This window comes from Oncorhynchus nerka, linkage group LG21 (genome assembly GCF_034236695.1).
Source record: "Oncorhynchus nerka isolate Pitt River linkage group LG21, Oner_Uvic_2.0, whole genome shotgun sequence".
NCBI classification, from domain to species: Eukaryota; Metazoa; Chordata; class Actinopteri; order Salmoniformes; family Salmonidae; genus Oncorhynchus; species Oncorhynchus nerka.
In genome coordinates, this window is record NC_088416.1 from 7,366,268 (window position 1) to 7,387,084 (window position 20,817).

Sequence of the window (20,817 nt, forward strand, 5' to 3'; positions counted from 1 at the left end):
GAAATTGGGTGGTCTTTAATTTTTTTGGAAGTGCAACTATTCTCCAGCAAAATTACCCATCAAACTGTCCAAATTTCATAAACAAGCCCTTTTAGCCTGTCCACAACTTCTCCCCACACAAGACACTTCTGTGGAACAACAAAGATATTTTTGTTAAAAACAAGTATTTGTTCTTTCCTAAGTGGTTTGAAATAAATATTAGATCTGTGCTTGATTTATTTGATAGAGAAGGAAATATACTCTCGTATAGAAAGTTATTACAAACATTTAACTTCCCAATACATTATAAATAATGTAATGCTATATGCAAAGCAATTACCTTCAGGACTTACTCAATTAATTCAATGTAATTTATGTTTTGGAGAACATGTCAAGATAGATACACAACTAATGTTCGAGGTTGCCCCCTGCTGGAAAATAAATGTAACATTCATAAAATAACTTTTTAACTCCAAGGACAAGATCTCTCCTAGAGCGAAATTCTTCTTGAATGCATATATTACTGAAATTGAATGGATGAATGCTTGGTTGCTCCCTCACAAATTTTGTATGTCAAAAAAGTAAAAGCAATCCACTTTAAAATCTTGCACAAGATATACCCTTGCAATAACTTGTCTAAATTCAAGGACTTAGAGGACTATGCCTTTTCTAAAGGGAAAACTTCTTTATATGTGTGACTGTGAAATTATTTTGGAGCGAGTTAAGTATTTACATTTTTTATTTAATCAATAAGACCCATGTATTTACAATTAATTATATAATATGTTATTATTCAAATGAAAACAAAACTACTGAGTAAGTCGTTAATTTCTTCATTCTCTCTGGTAAATTGTATATACACAAAAACAAATATTTTAAATCTGTCCCCAAATGCAATATATTTTTACTTGAAATCCAATATTTAATAAATCTCTAGAATTAGTCAATAACACAAAAAAAACACTGTATTCTTACAACTCTATCATAGGTTTGTACAACTGTAACCCCTGACCTTCTTACAACTCTATCATAGGTTTGTACAACTGTAACCCCTGACCTTCTTACAACTCTATCATAGGTTTGTACAACTGTAACCCCTGACCTTCTTACAGCTCTATCATAGGTTTGTACAACTTTAACCCCTGACCTTCTTACAACTCTATCATAGGTTTGTACAACTGTAACCCCTGACCTTCTTACAGCTCTATCATAGGTTTGTACAACTGTAACCCCTGACCTTCTTACAGCTCTATCATAGGTTTGTACAACTGTAACCCCTGACCTTCTTATTTTATTTAAGGTACTTTAACTTTTGAAAGTAAATTGTTGTGATTTAATTGTTTTACTTTTAATGTTATGTTATGTTTCTTCCGAGAAAATATACGTGTAGTGATGTCCTATGTTTTTTTGTTGTTATTGTATTGTAATTAGAAATGTTATGATACGATTTTTTTTAAATACCCCAAAAAGTATATATTTATTTACAAAAAAACAAGGAGCGTTCGCAATTGTATGCAGTTGGTGAAGTCTTCTTCTTCGGTGGGGTTTATAGGCGGTTGGCATCCAACGTTATGGTGCATTACCGCCGTTTACTGTACTGGAGTGTGGGCCAGGTACAGGAAGAAACTAAATCCTACCTGCCAGCTCCGTTGCTCTTGAAAAAAATAACATATTTGAGACTATATCTAACGATGTTCTACTCAATATACTCTTTAAACTAATTTCCTGTATCCCCTTCTACCTCATACTAGATCTCAGCCTCTTTCCCTCTGATAATATCCACACTGTGGCAAAACATGCTCCGCTGTCTGTTTCCGGGCAATAACCACACTTTCCTGTTGGATGCTTTCCTATCACATTTAAGGATTCTTTCGAACCTACTGTGTCCCAGCCTCTCTTCAGTCGGGGAAGTCGATATTATTGTAATAAATTAAATCTTTGTTTATATTGTTGTAAATTCATTAACTAATTAATCTGAATCATCTACTGTGTACTGGCTTCGTGAGATTATTGCAAAATTGCTACATTTTTTAAAGATTAGAATGAAGTTACAATATCTTTCTAGATTAGAAATCAAAATGAAAAACATATTTTCAGCAAATCAATTAACAAATGTAATCAAAAACAACATATTAAAACGCTTAGATTTTTCAGGCTACACCAAATCAAATCAAATTGTATTTGTCACATGCCAAATACAACAGGTGTAGTAGACCTTACAGTGAAATGCTTACTTACAAGCCCTTAACCAACAACTCAGTTTTAAGATAAAAAAATAAATACAAATAAATAAATAAAAGTAACAAATAATTAAAGAGCAGCAGCAAAATAACAATACCGAGGCTATATACAGGGGGTACCAGTAGAGTCAATGTGCGGGGACACCGGTTAGTCGAGATAATTGAGGTAATATGTACATATAGGTAGAGTTATTAAAGTGACCATGCATAGATAATAACAGAGAGTAGCAGCAGCGTAAAAGAGGGGGGAGTGGGGCAATGAAAATAGTCTGGGTAGCCATTTGATTACAGTGGTTCTTCCTGTAAAAGTTGCGTCATACTGCAGCACACCTTGCGGGCTGACGCAGAATTCTATGGCAAGTTATTTAACTGTCAGCCATTGTTGCCATTAATGCTAGTTAGTGCTAGTTTGACCACCAGAGGTCATCTTTGAGAAGCATTTGACAGTCTTCAAAATTGTCTGTACTAGAGAATTTAAAACCTTTTTTGTAAGAACATACTATATGGGATTAATTTTAAGTTTATCTTAATTAAATTGATTAATATTATGGTGTTTCTATTCCAGGAATAACAAAACCCTCAGGGTTTCCGTTAGGAAAATATGCTCTGTACAACGTGACCGGTCGGGAGTAGGCTACAGTACTAAGACCATAACATGTCCACACCCTAATTGTAGTCTAACCAATACCCAAACGGAGATTCAGTGATCATAAAAATCTCTGATTTATCAAGACCTGTCCCCATGCTTGTCTCAGAGCAGCACAAAATGGTGCTGAAATAGTTGACCACACGCAGGTAGGCTATTGTTTAAAATCCTATTACTTCTAACTTCAATATGCTTTAAATGCCACAAATAATTTAACACAAACAATTCTTAAAACTCTAATGCTTTACTATTTAATCATTTCTGCCCTCCAAATTGATATTCATTATTTAAACACTGAACCCCCTAAGCAACGGGACTGGAATTGGTCAAACTTTCAGTTTAATACATGTCAAAATGATCCTCTTTCCCTAAAAGCATAATGATCATTACTTTTTTATTTTATTTTTTATTTTACATGAAAGGGGGAGGTTAACTTGGCCCCGCAGACAATCGATCTGAACTAGACTTAAGTTTCCTTTAACCCTAAAGAACATTATATAGCAAACACACTTTTTTTCTGAAAACAACTGTCCAGACATCAAGCCATTGAAGGGGATACAGCACTGAGACCCTATAGCTCGGAATCACTCAATCTCTTCAAGAAATGATTTCATTTCCTCATTAGCCATGTACATTTGGCATAGGGTTTCCCAAGCTCGGCCAAAGTTTTTGTTTTTGCCCTAGCACTACACAGCTGATTCAAATAATCAAAGCTTGACGACGACTTGGATATTTGAAATCCGCTGTGCCGTCCTGCACTCAGGGCTGGGCCCCAGGGCCGAGTTTGGCAAACCCTGATTTAGCGGACCCTCTTATCCAGAGCAACTTACAGGAGCAATTAGGGTTAAGTGCCTTGCTCAAGGGCACATCAGATTTTTTCACCTGTCAGCTCAGGGATTCTAACCAGCAACCGTTCAGTTACTGGCCCAACGATCTAAGGCTTCCTATTGCCCTATGTAAAACAAATGACAGCCAGGTAAATACTTGTACACAAACACACCTTTTTCAAAAAAATTCATCCTATGGTTCTCATTGAGGGCAATCTCTTGTGAAGGCTGATGGGACCTGGACGAAGAAGGACAACCCAGAATACAGTTTGAATGCTTTATTGGAGGGTTGAGTGACTGTAAAAAAGGAGCAAGCACCTGTAGTAAGTGCCTTAATACAAGTTATAAAAGATGGGCAATAGCTGGATATCTGAGGACTCCTGTTAAACAAAGGAAGTCTGAAATGGCACCCTATTTCCTATATAGTGCACTACTTCTTACCAGAGACCATAGAGCTGTGGTTGAAAGTAGTGCACAATATAGGGATTAGGGTGCCATTTCAGACACACACAGGATCTGAATCTATTACTGTGGTAGATCAGGTTTAGAGAGGGAAAAGCACCTGGTTCACTGAGACCAACATTAGGACCTTTTCAGTTTAGGTAAAAACTCATCCACTGATCATTACTTAAAAATCAAATAAAAATCACACATTTTCAACCTGGGCTCAAGTCAGTGCACATAAACATCGACATTGTGTAACATAAGTTAGACAAAAATAAAAGGAACTCTACAAATGCCATTCCCTGGAAATTAGACAGAAATCTCTTTAAATACTGGGTGCAACTGTCTAAGGCAACTTTAAATTCGATAGAAAAGGGATCATCTAGAAGTAATGGTGTACAAAGCAGGAATGAAGCTATACAACGTCACATTACACATTTTCCTTTCACACTGTACAGAGTCCGCTTCCTTCAGCTCTGACCAGGCCGGCCAAAATACAAGGCAGTGTAACTTTTTTATCCTACATTTTACTGTGTCTCCCAGACACATTGTATATACACATTCAGGACATACAATACAAACATAAATATGAGCAGGACTTTCTTTCCGTCCCCAAGGCCCAGTTTAAGGCATCCAGACATACTGGACACGATTTTTCTATTGGCTATTCAATGAAATGTTGATCTCATTTTAAAATGCATGAGGACCATTTTTTTTTGGGGGGGGACATTTATAAATCTTTCCGATTAGTTATGCAGTTAGCTACATAAACAGTCAATATGTATTAATTGAACAGAACTTATTGTAATACTACGAGTAAAGGTTTAGCTCTGGTGTCCTTCCTTGAGTGTTCAAGGAATCGAAACACCAGAAACCTTAGATAAATAATAGTAGATAGCTTGTCAATTTTTTATGTCACACTAATCAGAAATGTTCTATCAAACATATTTGCCTCAGACGGATCTTAATGTAGATCATAATAAACAAGTTATGACAGGCCCGAGAAAGCATTTTAATGTTGATTATGTGCATCTTGTGGCATGATTGTCATGCCAGACCAATATTTGGAACATATTTAGTTAATATCATAATGATATACACATACCAATGCACTACATTTAAACTCATTAGGATGGGGTGTGTATTCAAAATAAATGTGTAACTCTTCACTCAAACAAAAAAAATGCCATCTTTGATATAAAAAAAAACTCCCGAAAAGGGTATTATGTCTGAACACCATAAATATCTATATTTGCCCATGTATGTGTGAATGTATGTTTGTACGCACATACACAAACTCTTTTGCCAACTTGGGTTTTCAGAGTCTGGAACTGTGTAAGGTTTCAAAGTGGTCACCAAGGCCTCACAGATATGTAGGTTCATTCCAACCAAATCATTTATTTGTTGAAAAATCCATAATAGTACTTTGATATTGAATAAGAATAGAATTACAAATACCATTCAAACCATGTAACATGATATGCATGTAGTGCAATTTACTGAATAGGATTTGTTTGACTGAAAAAAGTACCTTGGATACCCGTGGGGCTTGAGGATCAACTTTGAAATAAAACCTATTCTGGAGCTTCAACAACAATAATATTTGTTATTATTAACATTGAAAAGAATACAACATGGAAAAACAAGAAGGGGCAAGAGTGGCTGGAGTCTCCTTTGGGCTCGGGTACTTTGGTAGACTAAATCTATCCGTTTTTCTCTCATTCCTCCCTCAGGCCTCATGACTGGATATGGTGCTCAGAGCATGAGGTCATCAGAACACAGCAGCCACGCTTGCCTATCTTTCTGGGAGACCGCCTTTCGCTGTTCTACGCATTCTGCCTACGTAGGTAAGCCTGCTGTCCGTAATTATATATATATATATATATTTTATCATTAATAAATTGACTGGAACAGTTGAGTCTGTGGGGGGAGGATTGGTATGTACACCAGGCTACGAAGCCCCTGAGGGGGGAGTAAGGAGAACAGGGCGTATGGGGCCTTTTTGGGGTTTACCCATCATGAGACTACTCTCTTGGTATCCTCTCCTGCGGCCCTCTATGGGGTTTAGTTCATCAGGACATGTCTGTGTATACAACACAGCTCACAAGTTCTTGGTGTTTATGTGTGTTTTGTAATGCTTCGTGAGATGGTCGCTCCTCATGAACCGTTTCTGACACTGGTTGCACTCGAAGCGCTTGTCTCCTACAAGGAAAAGACAGAATAAAATCAGTGGTTTAATTTTCCTGCATAACACAAAACTATGAAAGAGCAATACCATCCTTCTCTGCTGCAAGGGAATCTCTGCTACAAATCTGAGTGCCTGCTTGAGTCCTGGAAACTTCAGCAAAACTTAACATACTGTATGTTAATGTACTGTTAAGAGTCCTGACATATGGTGAACACAATGGTGTATCAGAATGTTTTGGCATATGGAGTATTGTCGACTGACTTGTGCTAACCTTGCTGTGTACGTACCTCCTGTGTGTGTGTCCTGGGGTGTGTTCAGTAGGTGGAAAACATTTTGAAAACAGGGGCGGTACTATCTGAACTTGTCCAATAAGAACACAGGATTGTCATTATCCATTGCAAAACGTTTTGCTACGGTGCTCCTTACTGAGCATGACCCAGTGTGTGTTGCAGACTGACCTACATTCACGCTACAGTGTGTATCAGCGTGTCTCCTGCGGTGGACAGACCTGTGTGTGTCCTGGCGTGCCGCTGCAGCTCGTCGCTGCGCGTGAAGCGTTTGCCGCAGAAGACCCAGTTGCAGACGAAGGGCCGCTCGCCAGTGTGCAGGCGCACGTGGGCCCGGAGGAGGGACGTTTTCCGGAACGTCTTCTCGCAGCCTGGGATGTGACAGATGTGCTTCCTCTTCCCTACCTCGCCGGGCCTGCACAACACAGAAAACACAAACTTAACTACACTATATACACACAAATGTATGTGGTCACCCGTTCAAATTAGTGGATTTGGCCATTTCAGCCACACCTTTTATTGACAGATGTATAAAATCAAGCACACCGCCACGCAATCTCCATAGACAAACATTGGCAGTAGAATGACCTTACTGAAGAGCGCTGCGACTTTCAACGTACCACTGTCATAGAATGCCACCTTTCCAACAAGTCAGTTCGTCAAATTTCTGCCCTGCTAGAGCTTCCACGGTCAACTGTAAGTGCTGTTATTGTGAAGTGGAAACATCTAGGAGCAACAACGGCTCAGCCGGGTAGTGGTAGGCCTCACAAGCTCACAGAACGGGACCACCAAGTGCTGAAGTGCGTAAGAAAATCGTCTGTCCTCGTTTGCAACACTCACTACCAAGTTCCTCTGGAAGCAACGTCAGCCAAGAACTGTTAGTCGAGAGCTTCATGAAATGGGCTTCCATGGCCGAGCAGCCGCACACAAGCCTAAGATCACCATGCGCATTGCCAAGCGTTGACAGGAGTGGTGTAAAGCTCACCGCCATTGGACAATGGAAATGCATTCTCTGGAGTGATGAATCATGCTTTACTCTCTGGCAGTCCAACGGACGAATCTGGGTTTGGCGGATGCCAGGAGAACGTTACCTAACCCAATGCATAGTGCCAACTGTAAAGTTTGGTGGAGGAGGAATAATGTTCTGGGACTGTTTTTCATGGTTCAGGCTAGGCCCCTTAGTTCCAGTGAAGGGAAATCTTAACACTAGAGCATACAATGACATTCTAGACGATTCTGTGCTTCCAACTTTGTGGCAAAAGTTTGGGAAAGGCCCTTTCCTGTTTCAGCATGACAATGTCCCCATGCACAAAGCGAGGTCCATATAGAAATGGTTTGTCGAGATAGGTGTGGAAGAACTTGAGCCCTGATCTCAATCCCATCAAACACCCTGGGGATAAATAGTTACTCCGAATGCGAGTCAGGGCTAATCGCCCAACATCAGAGCCCGACCTAACTAATAATCGTGGGTGAATGGAAGTAAATCCCCGCAGCAATGTTCTAACATCTTGTAGAAAGCCTTCTGAGAAGAGTAGAGGCTGTTATATGAGAAAAGGGGGGGGGGGGAGACCAACTCAATATTAATGCCCATAATTTTGGAATGAGATGTTTGACGAACAGGTGTCCACATACTTTTGGTCATGTAGTGTATTCGCTTATATTTCTGAGGATGGAAAGTCGTTGCTTGCAATCGTGGTTGTTTCTCTGCCCCAATCTCACAAACGGGTACACTTTTGCCATACAGGTATCAGTTTGTATCAACCAAGACTTTCCATTCTGGCAAAATAATATATGGTTTAATACTGTATATAATGCTTTTTCCCCACCAGATGCTCAGGCCTGTCTCTAGTTTGCTAGTAAGAGCCACTTGCCTCTTCTCGGAGTCCTTACAGTTGGGGCAGGTGCAGGCCATGCGGCGTTTCTTCTCCCCAGGCTGGCCCTGCAGCTCCAGAGCCAGAGTCTGCTCCATCTGCACCTGGTGGCCCTGGGAGGTCACGCCGCCCAACTGGAGGGCCCCGCCCTGCACCGTCTGCACTGTCAGGTGCTGCTGCCCTGAAAGAACAGTAGAGACATTTTAACATCTTGCACATGTATAATAAACATATATTGTACATATATAAAGCTACTTTACACAGACATGCACACCCCAATCCACACACACATACTGACACATGACCACTGACACACACATGCAGGCCTCCATTAGCTTGCTAAAAGTCCATTTGAATGAAAAACGTTTTTAAAGGAAGACAGTATGGAAATAGAGTGGATATGGATATGGTCAAGCACTTTTTATATTTGTCACGAACACACACACCTCCTGCATTGGTGATGGTGACGGGCACTCCTTGCACCTGGACCCCGTTAATGTTTATAGTCTGCACGGCCTGGCCCGCCGAGGAGAGCTGGGCCGCGTTCAACGCTATCATCCCCCCCGCCGGAGCTATTTTTGGTAGGGTCCTCTCCTTCCTGCCCCCCGCCAGTGTTCTCTTGGTGGCCCCCACGGATGACAGGGTGGTGGTGACCATGCTGGAGGGCGTGGAAACTGTGGTTTCCTGGAGCTGCACAGTCTGCCATTCGCCTGATGCTGTTTTGATCAGCAGCTGAGAGGAGCACAGGGGTGTCAGACTAACATGGAACAAGTCTGATTAGGACACATTTCTGTATTAAAAGGCCCACTTCCACTTTTATGGTTTCATTACATTTCAGCTGTTTGGAAAGCGCATGTGCAATCAATCAAGACTCAATCATGGACACTCTTACTGACAGCTGTGGCTGCTTCCCGTGATGTACTGTTGTCTCTAACTTCTTGCCCTTTGTGCTGTTGTCTGTGCCCAATGTTTGTACCATGTTTTGTGCTGCTACCATGTTGTGATGCTACCATGCTGTTGTCATGTGATGTTGCTACCATGCTGTGTTGTTGTCTTAGCTCTTTCTTTATGTAGTGTTGTCTCATGTCGCGATGTGCGTTTTGTCCTTTACTTTTATTTTTAATCCCAGCCCCCGTCCCCGCAGGAGGCCTTTTGCCTTTTGGTAGGCCGTCATTGTAAATAAGAATTTGTTCTTAACGGACTTGCCTATTTAACAAGGTTACATACACATAAATGAAAAGAATAAACATGTGGGTAGCCTGGAGTGAGTGTAGAGAGGTGGTGTGCATGCAGCATCTGTAAGAGTACTGTGTATGTGGCCTGTGTGCATGACGACATTGGCAACTTCAGACTGACCTATCTACAAATCACCTCGCATCCTAACTAACTACTCTGAGTAACCCCTATATCTGTCAGTTTGCTGAGAGAGCTACATTGACGATCTATAACAACTTGTGTGTGTACCTGAGTGGGCTCTGGTTGCAGGCTGGGTGCAGGCTGTCTCTGGGGGACCTGAGGCAGGGTGGCGGAGGCGGCCTGCACCACCTTCAGGGCCTGCTGGGGAATCTGGACCATCTGCTGCTCCTGTTTCTGCTGCACCAATTGCACCAGCTGCTGCTGGCCTGACCCGGTGTTCTGCACGATCAGGAGCTGGTTACCCGCCTGGGGAGAACACCGGGAGGGCAGCAATGAGACACAGACCTAAATCTGTCCAACACTTACTCATACAGGGACCCCAATACTGGAGGTTGAAGGGTTGATAGAGTAGGATAATCCTCATGTAAAGCATAGCACTTTGAGTTTGAGAAATACAGATTAAATCATTACTCATTTACACTCACTCACAAGCATTTTAGACATATTCAGTAATTAGTACCCATTTGTAGCCCAATCAAGCAAGTGAACTAGTCCACAAGTCTTGGTTGACCCTACACCAAATGCAGCAGAACAACAAACATACCTGAATAATATTCTCCCCGGCTTCTAACAATATCGTCTCCATCTGCTCGGGGGGCGGAGAGGTGGTCTGTGGTGGAGGGGCTGCTGCCACCAGCTTCTTCCTTCCTCGTCTGCCCTTCGTTGGAGGGGGAGGAGCTGCCGCTGGCTCCTCTCCGGTGGCTACGTTGAGGGGCAGCGTGAGCCCGCTGGGCAGCCGCACCACGTTGGCTGCATTGGGTTTCCGCCCCCTGGGGGACGGCTTGATGGCCACAGTCTTCTGCGGGGTGATGGGCGCGGTAGCGGGCTGCGGCTGGGGGACCGTCATGGGCGTGGTGATGATGGCCTGGTTGGTACCCGGGATGAGCTGGATCTGTCCGCCCTGCTGCATCATCTGGATGGTCTGTGTGCCTCCCAGCTGCGGCATCACCTGGTACTGGATGTTGGATGTTTGATTCGAGCGGCCAGGGCTCTGCTGGATGGTGAGAACGATGGGGGTGCCGGGGCTGTTGGAGCCCAGGCCTGCTGGCAGCTGGATCACATTTCCTTTAGCGGACAGGAAGCCCAGGTTTTTGGGAGGGGCGGGGGCGATGGGGGCGGGCTTGATGGGGAGGAGACGGCGAGGTTGGGGTTGGGCAGGAGGGGCGCTGACAGGGGCCTGAGCGGCAGGGGGGCCGATCTTACTGCAGGTGGCGGCCAGGAGGGCCAGTGGGGAGGGCTGGGAGTCCTGTACAGGATGAGAGAGAGAGACAAATGGTTCAGGGTGGAACAAGTTGGACACAAAGGATTTACTGTTGATACCAGACCCGGGCGAAATCCCCGTCATTTGCATGAAGAAGCGACGCCGATACAGGGGACGCAGGTCCAGGTGCCTTGTGAGAATTCGCCGGTGAGTGGGTAACCCGCCTCTACCATCCGTCCTATTGGCCAACGTCCAGTCATTGAAGAATAAACTGGATGAGCTCAGTTCAAGACTATTCTACCAACGGGACATTAAAAACTGTAATATCTTATGTTTCATATGAGTCGTGGTAGATCGACGACATGGATAATATACAGCTGGCTGGGTTCTGTGCATCGGCAAGACTTAACAGCTGCCTCCGGTAAGACAAGGGGTGGCGGTCTGTCTATTTGTCAATAACAGCTGGTGCGCAAAATCTAATATTAAGGAAGACTTGAGGTTTTGCTCACTTGAGGGTAGAGTATCTCATGATAAGCTGTAGACCACACTATTTACCAAGAGTTTTCATTTATATTTTTCGTAGATGTCTATTTACCACAACAAACCGATGATGGCACTAAGACCGCACTTAACGAGCTGTATAAAGGCCATAAGCAAACAGGACAATGCTAATCGAGTGGCCGGGGACTTTCATGCAGGGAAACAAATCCTTTTTACCTCATTTCTACCAGCATGTTACATGTGCAACCAGAGGGGGGAAAAAATCTAGACCACCTTGACTCCAGACACAGAGACGCGTACGAAGCTCTCCTTCGCCCTTCATTTGGCAAATCTGACCATAATAATATCCTCCTGATTCCTGCTTACAAGCAAAAACTAAAGCAGGAAGGACCAGCGACGCGTACAATACGGAAGTAGTCAGATGACGCAAATTCTACGCTACAGGACTATTTTGCTAGCAGACTGGAATATGTTCCAGGATTCATCCAATGGCATTGAGGAGTATACCACCTCGGTAATCGGCTTCATCAATATGTGCATTGATGACGTCGTCCCCAGTAACCGTACGTACCTAGCCCAACCAGAAGCCATGGATTACAGGAAACATCCGCACTGAGCTAAAGGGTAGAGCTGCCGCTTTAAAGGGAGTGGGACTCTAACTCGGATGCTTATAAGACATCCCGCTATGCCCTCCAACAAACCATCAAACAGGCAAAGGGTCAATACAGGACTAAGATTGAATCCTACTACACCGGCTCCGACACTCGTTGGATCTGGCAGGGCTTGCAAACTATTACGGACTACAAAGGGAAGCCGCGAGCTGCCCAGTGACACAAGCCTACCAGACAAGCTAAATGACTTCTATGTGCACTTAGACACTGAAGCATGCATGAGAGCAACAACTGTTCCGGACGACTGTGATAGCCAATGTGAATAAGTCCTTTAAACAGGTCAACATTCACAAGGCTGCAAGGCCCGACGGATTACCAGGACGTGTACTACAAGCATGCGCTGCGCTGACCAACTGGCAATTGTATTCACTGACATTTTCAACCTCTCCCTGACCGAGTCTGTAATACCTACATGTTTCAAGCAGACCACCATAGTCCGTGCCCAAGAACACCAACGTAACCTGCCTAAATGACTACCAACCCGTAGCACTCACGTATGTAGCCATGAAGGGCAGTGAAAGGCTGGTCATGGCTCACATCAACACCATCATCCCAGAAACCCTAGACCCACTCCAATTTGCATACCACCCCAACCGATCCACAGGTGACGCAATCTATATTGCACTCCATACTGCCCTTTCCCACCTGGACAAAAGGAACACCTACGTGAGAATTCTGTTCATTGATTACAGGTCAGCGTTCAACACCATAGTGCCCTCAAAGCTCATCACTAAGCTAAAGACCCAGGGACTAAACACCTCTCTCTGCAACTCGATCCTGGACTTCCTGACGGGCCGCCCCCAGGTGGCAAGGGTAGGCAACAGCACATCTGCCACGCTGATCCTCAACACGGCGGCCCCTCGGGGGTGCGTGCTTAGTCCCCTCCTGTACTCCCCATTTACCCACTACTGCGTGGCTAAGCATGACTCCAACATCATCATTTTCCGAGGACACAACAGTGGTAGGTCTGATCACTGACAACAATGAGACAGCCTATAGGGAGGAGGTCAAAGACCTGGCAGTGTGGTTCCAGGACAACAATCTCTCCCTCAAGGTGATAAAGAAAAAGGAGATGATCGTGGACTACAGGAAAAGGAGGGCTGAGCACACCTCCATTCTCATCGACAGGGCTGTAGTGGAGCAGGTTGAGAGCTTCAAGTTGCTTGGTGTCCACATCAACAACAAACTAACATGGTCCAGTCACACCAAGACAGTCGTGAAGAGGGCACGACAAAACCTATTCCCCCTCAAGAGACTGAAAAGATTTGGCATGGGTCCTCAGAAGGTTCTACAGCTGCAACATCGAGAGCATCCTGATTGGTTGCATCACTGCCTGGTATGACAACTGCTCGGCCTCCGACCGCAAGGCACAAGGCGTGTAGTGCGAACGGCCCAGTACATCACTGGGGCCAAGCTTCCTGCCATCCAGGACCTCTATACCAGGCGTGTCAGAGGAACGCCCTAAAAATTGTCGAAGACTCCAGCCACCCTAGTCATAGACTGTTCTCTCTGCTATCGCACAGCAAGCGGTCTAGGACCAAGAGGCTTCTAAACAGCTTCTACCCCCAAGCCATTAGACTCCTGACCATCTAGTCAAATGGCAACCCAGACTAATTGCAGTGCACCCCCCACCCCCTCTTTACACCACTGCTACTCTCTGTTGTCATCTATGCATAGTCACTTTAATAACTCTACCTACATGTACATACTACCTCAACTATCCGGTGCCCCCACACATCGACTCTGTATTGGTACTCCCCGGTATATAGTCTCACTATTATTATTTTACTGCTGCTCTTTAATTACTTGTTACTTTTACCTCTTATAGTTATCCATATTTTTTTTCAAACCGCATTGTTGGTTAGGGGCTTGTAAGTAAGCATTTTACCCTAAGGTCTACCTACGCCTGTTGTATTCGGCGCATGTGACTAATAACATTTGATTTGAAACACAACAGACCAGCAAAATTGATAAAAAGTTGTGGTGGCAGTAGAAGGAACAGCGGCAACAGGAAAAACCTTGGTACTTTCACACTAATAGATGGTAAAGAATGCAAGCGACTTCAATGGCTAATTTCTCTGAACATACCTCTGAAAACACCTCACACACCTCCCACTCCTCTTTCTACTCAACTAGTCTAAAGGCCAGTTTTATTGCTTCTTTAAATCACAAGTTTTCAGCTGTGCTAACATAATTGCAAAAGGGGTTGCTAATGATCAATTAGCCCTTTAAAATTATAAACTTGGATTCGCTAACACAACGTGCCATTGGAACACAGGAGTGATGGTTGCTGATAATGGGACTCTGTATGCCTATGTAGATATTCCATAAAAATACAAATCAGCCGTTTCCAGCTACAATACAGTTGTGGCAAAAAGTTTTGAGAATGACACAAATTTTCACAAAGTCTGCTGCCTCAGTTTGTATGATGGCAATTTGCATATACTCCAGAATGTTAGATCAGATGAATTGCAAAGTCCCTCTTTGCCATGCAAATTAACTGAAACTCCAAAAAACATTTCCATTGCATTTCAGCTCTGCCACAAAAGGACCAGCTGACATCATGTCAGTGATTCTCTCGTTAACACATGTGAGTGTTGACGAGGACAAGCCTGGAGATCACTCTGTCATGCTGATTGAGTTCGAATAACAGACTGGAAGCTTCAAAATGAGGGTGGTGCTTGGAATCATTGTTCTTCCTCTGTCAACCATGATTACCTGAAAGGAAACACGTGCCATCATCATTGCTTTGCACAAAAAGGGCTTCACAGGCAAGGATTGCTGCCAGTAAGATTGCACCTAAATCAACCATTTATCAGATCATCAAGAACTTCAAGGAGAGCGGTTCAATTGTTGTGAAGAAGGCTTCAGGGCGCCCAAGAAAGTCCCGCAAGCACCAGGACCGTCTCCTAAAGTTGATTCAGCTGCAGGATCAGGGCACCACCAGTAGAGAGCTTGCTCAGTAATGGCAGCAGGCAGGTGTGAGTGCATCTGCATGCATAGTGAGGCGAAGACTTTTGGAGGATAGCCTGGTGTCAAGAAGGGCAGCAAAGAAGCCACTTCTCTCCAGGATAAACATCAGGGACAGACTGATATTCTACAAAATGTACAGGGATTGGACTGCTGAGGACTGGGGTAAAGTAATTTTCTCTGATGAATCCCCTTTCCGATTGTTTTGGGCATCCGGAAAAAAGCTTGTCCGGAGAAGACAAGGTGAGTGCTACCATCAGTCCCGTGTCATGCCAAGAGTAAAGCATCCTGAGACCATTCATGTGTGGGGTTGCTTCTCAGCCAAGGGAGTGGGCTCACTCACAATTTTGCCTAAGAACACAGCCATGAATAAAGAATGGTACCAACACATCCTCCGAGAGCAACTTCTCCCAACCACCCAGGAACAGTTTGGTGATGAACAATGCCTTTTCCAGCATGATGGAGCACCTTGCCATAAGGCAAAAGTGATAACTAAGTGGCTCGGGGAACAATACATCGATATTTTGGGTCCATGGCCAGGAAACTCGCCAGACCTTAATCCCATTGAGAACTTGTGGTCAATCCTCAAGAAGCGGGTGGACAAACAAAAACCCACAAATTCTGACCACCTCCAAGCATTGATTATGCAAGAGTGGGCTGCCATCAGTCAGGATGTGGCCCAAAAGTTAATTGACAGCGTGCCAGGGCAGATTGCAGAGGTCTTGAAAGGGAAGGGTCAACACTGCAAATATTGAGTCTTTGCATCAACTTCATGTAATTGTCAATAAAAGCCTTTGACACTTATGAAATACTTGTAATTATACTTCAGTATTCCATCTGGCAAAAATATCTAAAGACACTGAAGCAGCAAACTTTGTGGAAATTAATTTGTCATTCTCAAAACATTTGCCCACGACTGTATTCATTTACAACATTAACAATGTCTACACTGTATTTCTGATCAATTTGATGTCATTTTAATGGGGTAAAATTTTTTGTTTCTTCCAAAAACAAGGACATTTCTAAGTGACCCCAAACTTTTGAACGGTAATATTATATATTAGAAACGTTGAAGAAACAATACTCCAAGCAGCAGCTCCATACTACTTGTTAGAGCTAGAGAACTGATACCGTATACTGGTTGTTGGGGTGGGCTTGGCGTAGGGGGGTCCGTGGGTGGCTTTTGATCATTTTAATGGATTCCTCATGTCTTACTCATTGTTAGGTAGACTTAAGGTCCAAATTCAATGTTAGGTACTATAATTATTGAAGATATGAATCTTATAAATTAAAATGCCCAATTTGGGTGCCATCAAATCGGCTTTACATATCAGATATCAAATTATATTGCAACAAAACGTTTCAGGAATGCTAATCTTATCCGTTTCTAACTACAGAAATGATTTCTGAACAATCGGAGATGGTGGGTTTCAATGCTCTTTCTTGTGCTTTTTGAAGTAGAGTGACTCTTGTGCAACAAAGCTTGGAGAAAAGTTTTTTTTTTTTTTAACAAATAGAAAGTTATCATGAATTTCACACAGCCCTAGGTGGAACACATTTTACATACAGGAGGTTAAGCTACATCTCACCATTGGCAACCAATAAAATACATAAACTGCCAACTTCAAAATTCACAATAGGATGGCATTGCTGGACTCAGTATTCACGCTTTAGTCAAATAATGAACCCCTTGGTTACTTTTAAGACACCACTGGTTGATATTTACACATCCGAGAACCACCGAGTACAAGCAGGAAGTAGTCTAACTGTGACTCACTTGAGAGGAAGTGGCAGAGGGTTGGAGATACTCGCTGGGACTGACAGCAACAGTGGTGGCCATACTGTCCTGTTGATCTGCAACATACATGGAAACACACATTGCATATACTGTAAATAGTCTAACACATTTCAAGTACCAAAAATAATGCAGGTCACTGTCAATACGTCTGCTGCAGAGATTCTGGAAATTATTAAATCCGAGGGAGCTGTTTTGCCCTAAACGCATGCAAAGTCATTTAAATAAGACACAGTACACAAAGGAAAATGGACACTGCAACTCTAATAGATTAGTTGTGGCTGGCTAGCTACCACCCCGTGAATGCCAGTCACATCAGACTTTGGTGTAAATTGCGTGACCTTTAATCCGTACTAAAAGTGCGGGTCTGTGCCAATAAAAGATGGTCAGACTCATGCATTGCTAACTACAACTCCTAGTCTACAGAATACAGAATTAAAAGGCCCTAAAAAAATACAGTATGCTAGCTAGCAAATGGGCACAGCAGAGAGCTACTACTTGTGTACAGTGAGTTTGGTGGCTACTGTACCTGAATTCTCACGCAATCTCACAAATAGCTCAAGCATGATAATGTATCGCGAGAGTATTAATACAACAATTGGACTGTACAAATAATATGCACTGTGGATTATTGGGGTCAGTTGCAATCATGACCAATGTGACTGTCTCTTTAAAAACGGATATTTCATGCTTAGAATATTTTTGGAGCGCGGCCTGAAAATAGCGCCGCCATCAAACGTACACAGATAGCTTCTTGCAAGCGAAATGGTTTGCTGGCTAACTGGAAGTCAAAAATGAAACAATTTGCAAATACTTTCTCGTGCAGCTGACTTTTCAAAGTGAGTGGAACAAACAGCCCATTGCGATACATGCATGTGGAATTTGTTTTAATGTGAAATATAGAAAATGATTATCATCAATGTATAGCTAACAGTAGCTGGAATTACAAACAGGATTCAGCTTTTACTGGCTAGTATATGCTAAGCTAGATACGCGTAGCAAATCAAACTCTTTGATACTGGAAAAAAGGCAGCCCTTTTCCGGAAGTGCATAGCTGGCTTGCACAATGCTCCTACTCAACAACAAACATAAGGAATTTACAGCACAAACTGTTCGATGTGTTTTCTTTAACATAGACCAAATTGTTTTACGAAGTACAATGTAATATAAATACCAATGTTTTAATTCCTACCCACCGCTCATGACGACACTCGCTCTCCGTGAGCCTTCAAGAGCAAGCCCCTGGAAGATTCCGCCCACGCTCATGGACCAATCCACGCGCTATTGTTGAATGAAGGATGCCCAGGCCAGCCAATAGACACGAGCTCTCAATGTGATTGAAATTCAATTTTGCCAATGAAAAACATGAAACCTCACACAACCGTCGATGGACGCTATTTTAACCAATGGAGTATATCGATTATGGTCAATGGGGTGGGTTTTAAGGGAAAAGGTGGACCAGGCAAAGGGCCTATTATACTGGTTTTACATTTAAATGACGTCTATAATGTCCAATAAGAGCTCTATGGGACAAATCGGTCAAACTCAGAATGACATCCATTTTGATCAATGAGCTTGTTGTAAGCCATTTGAATCAGATACTACCTACGACAAAAGCACAGATACAGTATGTTATTAGAATGGATAGGCTATACTTAGTCTGTCATAGTCAACCCACAATAAGGCGTACGGATGACGAGGTATGAAGGCAGTGCTGATAAGGGCACAGGGCAAGCTGTTACAAACTCGTTTCTGTCACTCAAACTAAATTACAGCTGATCTGTAGTGATGTAGATCCTCAGGTAATCTATAGTAATAACATGTTTTCTAAATACTCACCTACACCTATGTGAATATCCCAGTCATTAGTCATCTTTTACAGGTGTAGTAGCGCGATCATTGAGTGCATGCATAATAGGCTTATTAATGCACGATTGTCAAGCTTGCAAAATTATGTCTAAGGGAACTATCAGACGTGTATTTCTGCTTATTAAAACATTATAGTACCACTTTGCACTAGCACCTGGTGGCCTACCATTTTAAGGCTGATTTGATATATGACATGGATAATACGCCTATAGAGAAGGTGTATTCAAGTCTTACCCTACAAGGTCCGGAAGCCTGCAAGTGCTCTGTTCTACCCGATCATTCATTTTACCACCTCATCTAAATCAGTCCCTGATTAGAGGTGAACGATGAAAACAAGCAGTGGAACTGGCTTCAAGGTCCAAAGTTGAGTTTGATGGGTATAGAGTATGGGCAAGAATTTGAAACCAGTCAGCAACAAGAGACCAGTTCATGGTTAGGGTCATTTCCATTTCAACACAATCAGTAAAATAATTACACAAAAAAATTCAGCTCAGAATTTAAAAGATCAAATCATTAAACCCTTAGTGTAGACCTGCTGGACCTTCTTATCCAATTTCCTATTCCAATATATAATCACAAACCCATTTACACAACTGGATTCTCTCTATAGAGGCAAATCACCAATACTGCTGGCATAGTTAGATGCCAAGTTCATGTGTTGTCCATCCATTAAGTTGGCCCCCAACAAGCATGTGTGTTTGAGCAGTCCTCATTCTCCTAAAATCATCCTTCCTGTGTGTGTGTGTGTGTGTGCGTGTGAATATGATCACAATGAAAAAGGGGCACAATGAAATAAGCATATGTTTGGTAGGGGGGGAACTAAAAAGCAAAGCAGTCAAAATTACAGGATGAGTTGATGTTTTTGTCAAGTGCAATCTTAAATATTCTGTGTTAAGATTGACATTGCCATTATGCTTTGCATGCCTCTTGTCCCGGAGATTATACAACAGGGTGTGTGTTGTCATTGGTAGTTTAGTTATTAAGAGTGTATGATGGAGTAAAAACATTTGACCTTGATGCTATTTACACTACTACTTAATTATTACATCAGTCTGTATGGATTGAAAGGGCCATGTTCATCATTACCGTAAAAAACGCCCACATGGGGAATTGACATACACTGAGTGTCCCAAACATTAGGATCAACTTCCTAAAATTGAGTTGTGCCGTCCCCTCCCCCCTCCCTCATGAAGGCCTGCATGAGTGTATCAGTGGTCATGTGTCACTATGTACAGTTGAAGTCGGAAGTTTACATACACTTAAATTGGAGTCATTAAAACTCGTTTTTCTACCACTCCACAGATTTCTCATTAACAAACTATAGTTTTGGCAAGTCAGTTAGGACATCTATTTTGTGCATGACACAAGTCATTTTTCCAACAATTGTTGACAGACAGATTATTATTTCACTTATAATTCACTGTATTACCATTCCAGTGGGTCTGAAGTTTACATACACTAAGCTGACTGTGCCTTTAAACAGCTTGGAAAATTCCATAAAATGATGTCATAGCTTTAGAAGCTTCTGACAGGCTAATTGACATCATTTGAGTCATTTGGAGGTGTACCCATGGATGTATTTCAAGGCCTACCTTCAAACTCAGTGCCTCTTTGCTTGACATCATGGGAAAATCAAAAGAAATAGACCTCCACAAGTCTGGTTCATCCTTGGGAGAAATTTCCAAACGCCCGAAGGTACCACGTTTATCTGTACAAACAATAGTATGCAAGTATAAACACCATGGGACCACACAACCATCATACTGCTCAGGAAGGAGACGCGTCCTAGAGATGAATGTATTTTTTCCCCCCGAAAAGTGCAAATCAATCCCAGAACAACAGCAAAGTATATTGTGAAGATGCTGGAGGAAACAGATACTAAAGTATCTATATTCACAGTCAAATGAGTCCT

General features: G+C 42.8%; 1 protein-coding gene across 2 annotated transcripts; it reads right to left on the reverse strand.

Moving 5' to 3' along the window:
* Window positions 1–3,955: 3,955 nt before the first annotated feature.
* Window positions 3,956–18,311, reverse strand: LOC115103745 (transcription factor Sp2-like). 2 transcript variants are annotated; one of them, XM_029624647.2, is made up of 8 exons: window positions 18,233–18,311; window positions 17,019–17,095; window positions 10,443–11,144; window positions 9,947–10,144; window positions 8,929–9,214; window positions 8,483–8,663; window positions 6,833–7,026; window positions 3,956–6,338 (listed from the first exon to the last, which is right to left on the reverse strand). In XM_029624647.2, the coding sequence occupies exons 1-8, from the start codon at window positions 18,300–18,302 to the stop codon at window positions 6,238–6,240; spliced, it is 1,809 nt and encodes a 602-aa protein (XP_029480507.1). In that variant the 5' UTR covers window positions 18,303–18,311; the 3' UTR covers window positions 3,956–6,237. The 2 variants fall into 2 exon arrangements, with proteins under 2 accessions (XP_029480507.1, XP_029480509.1); XM_029624649.2 differs by having other exon boundaries at window positions 18,211–18,273.
* Between the last annotated feature and the right edge of the window lie 2,506 nt (window positions 18,312–20,817).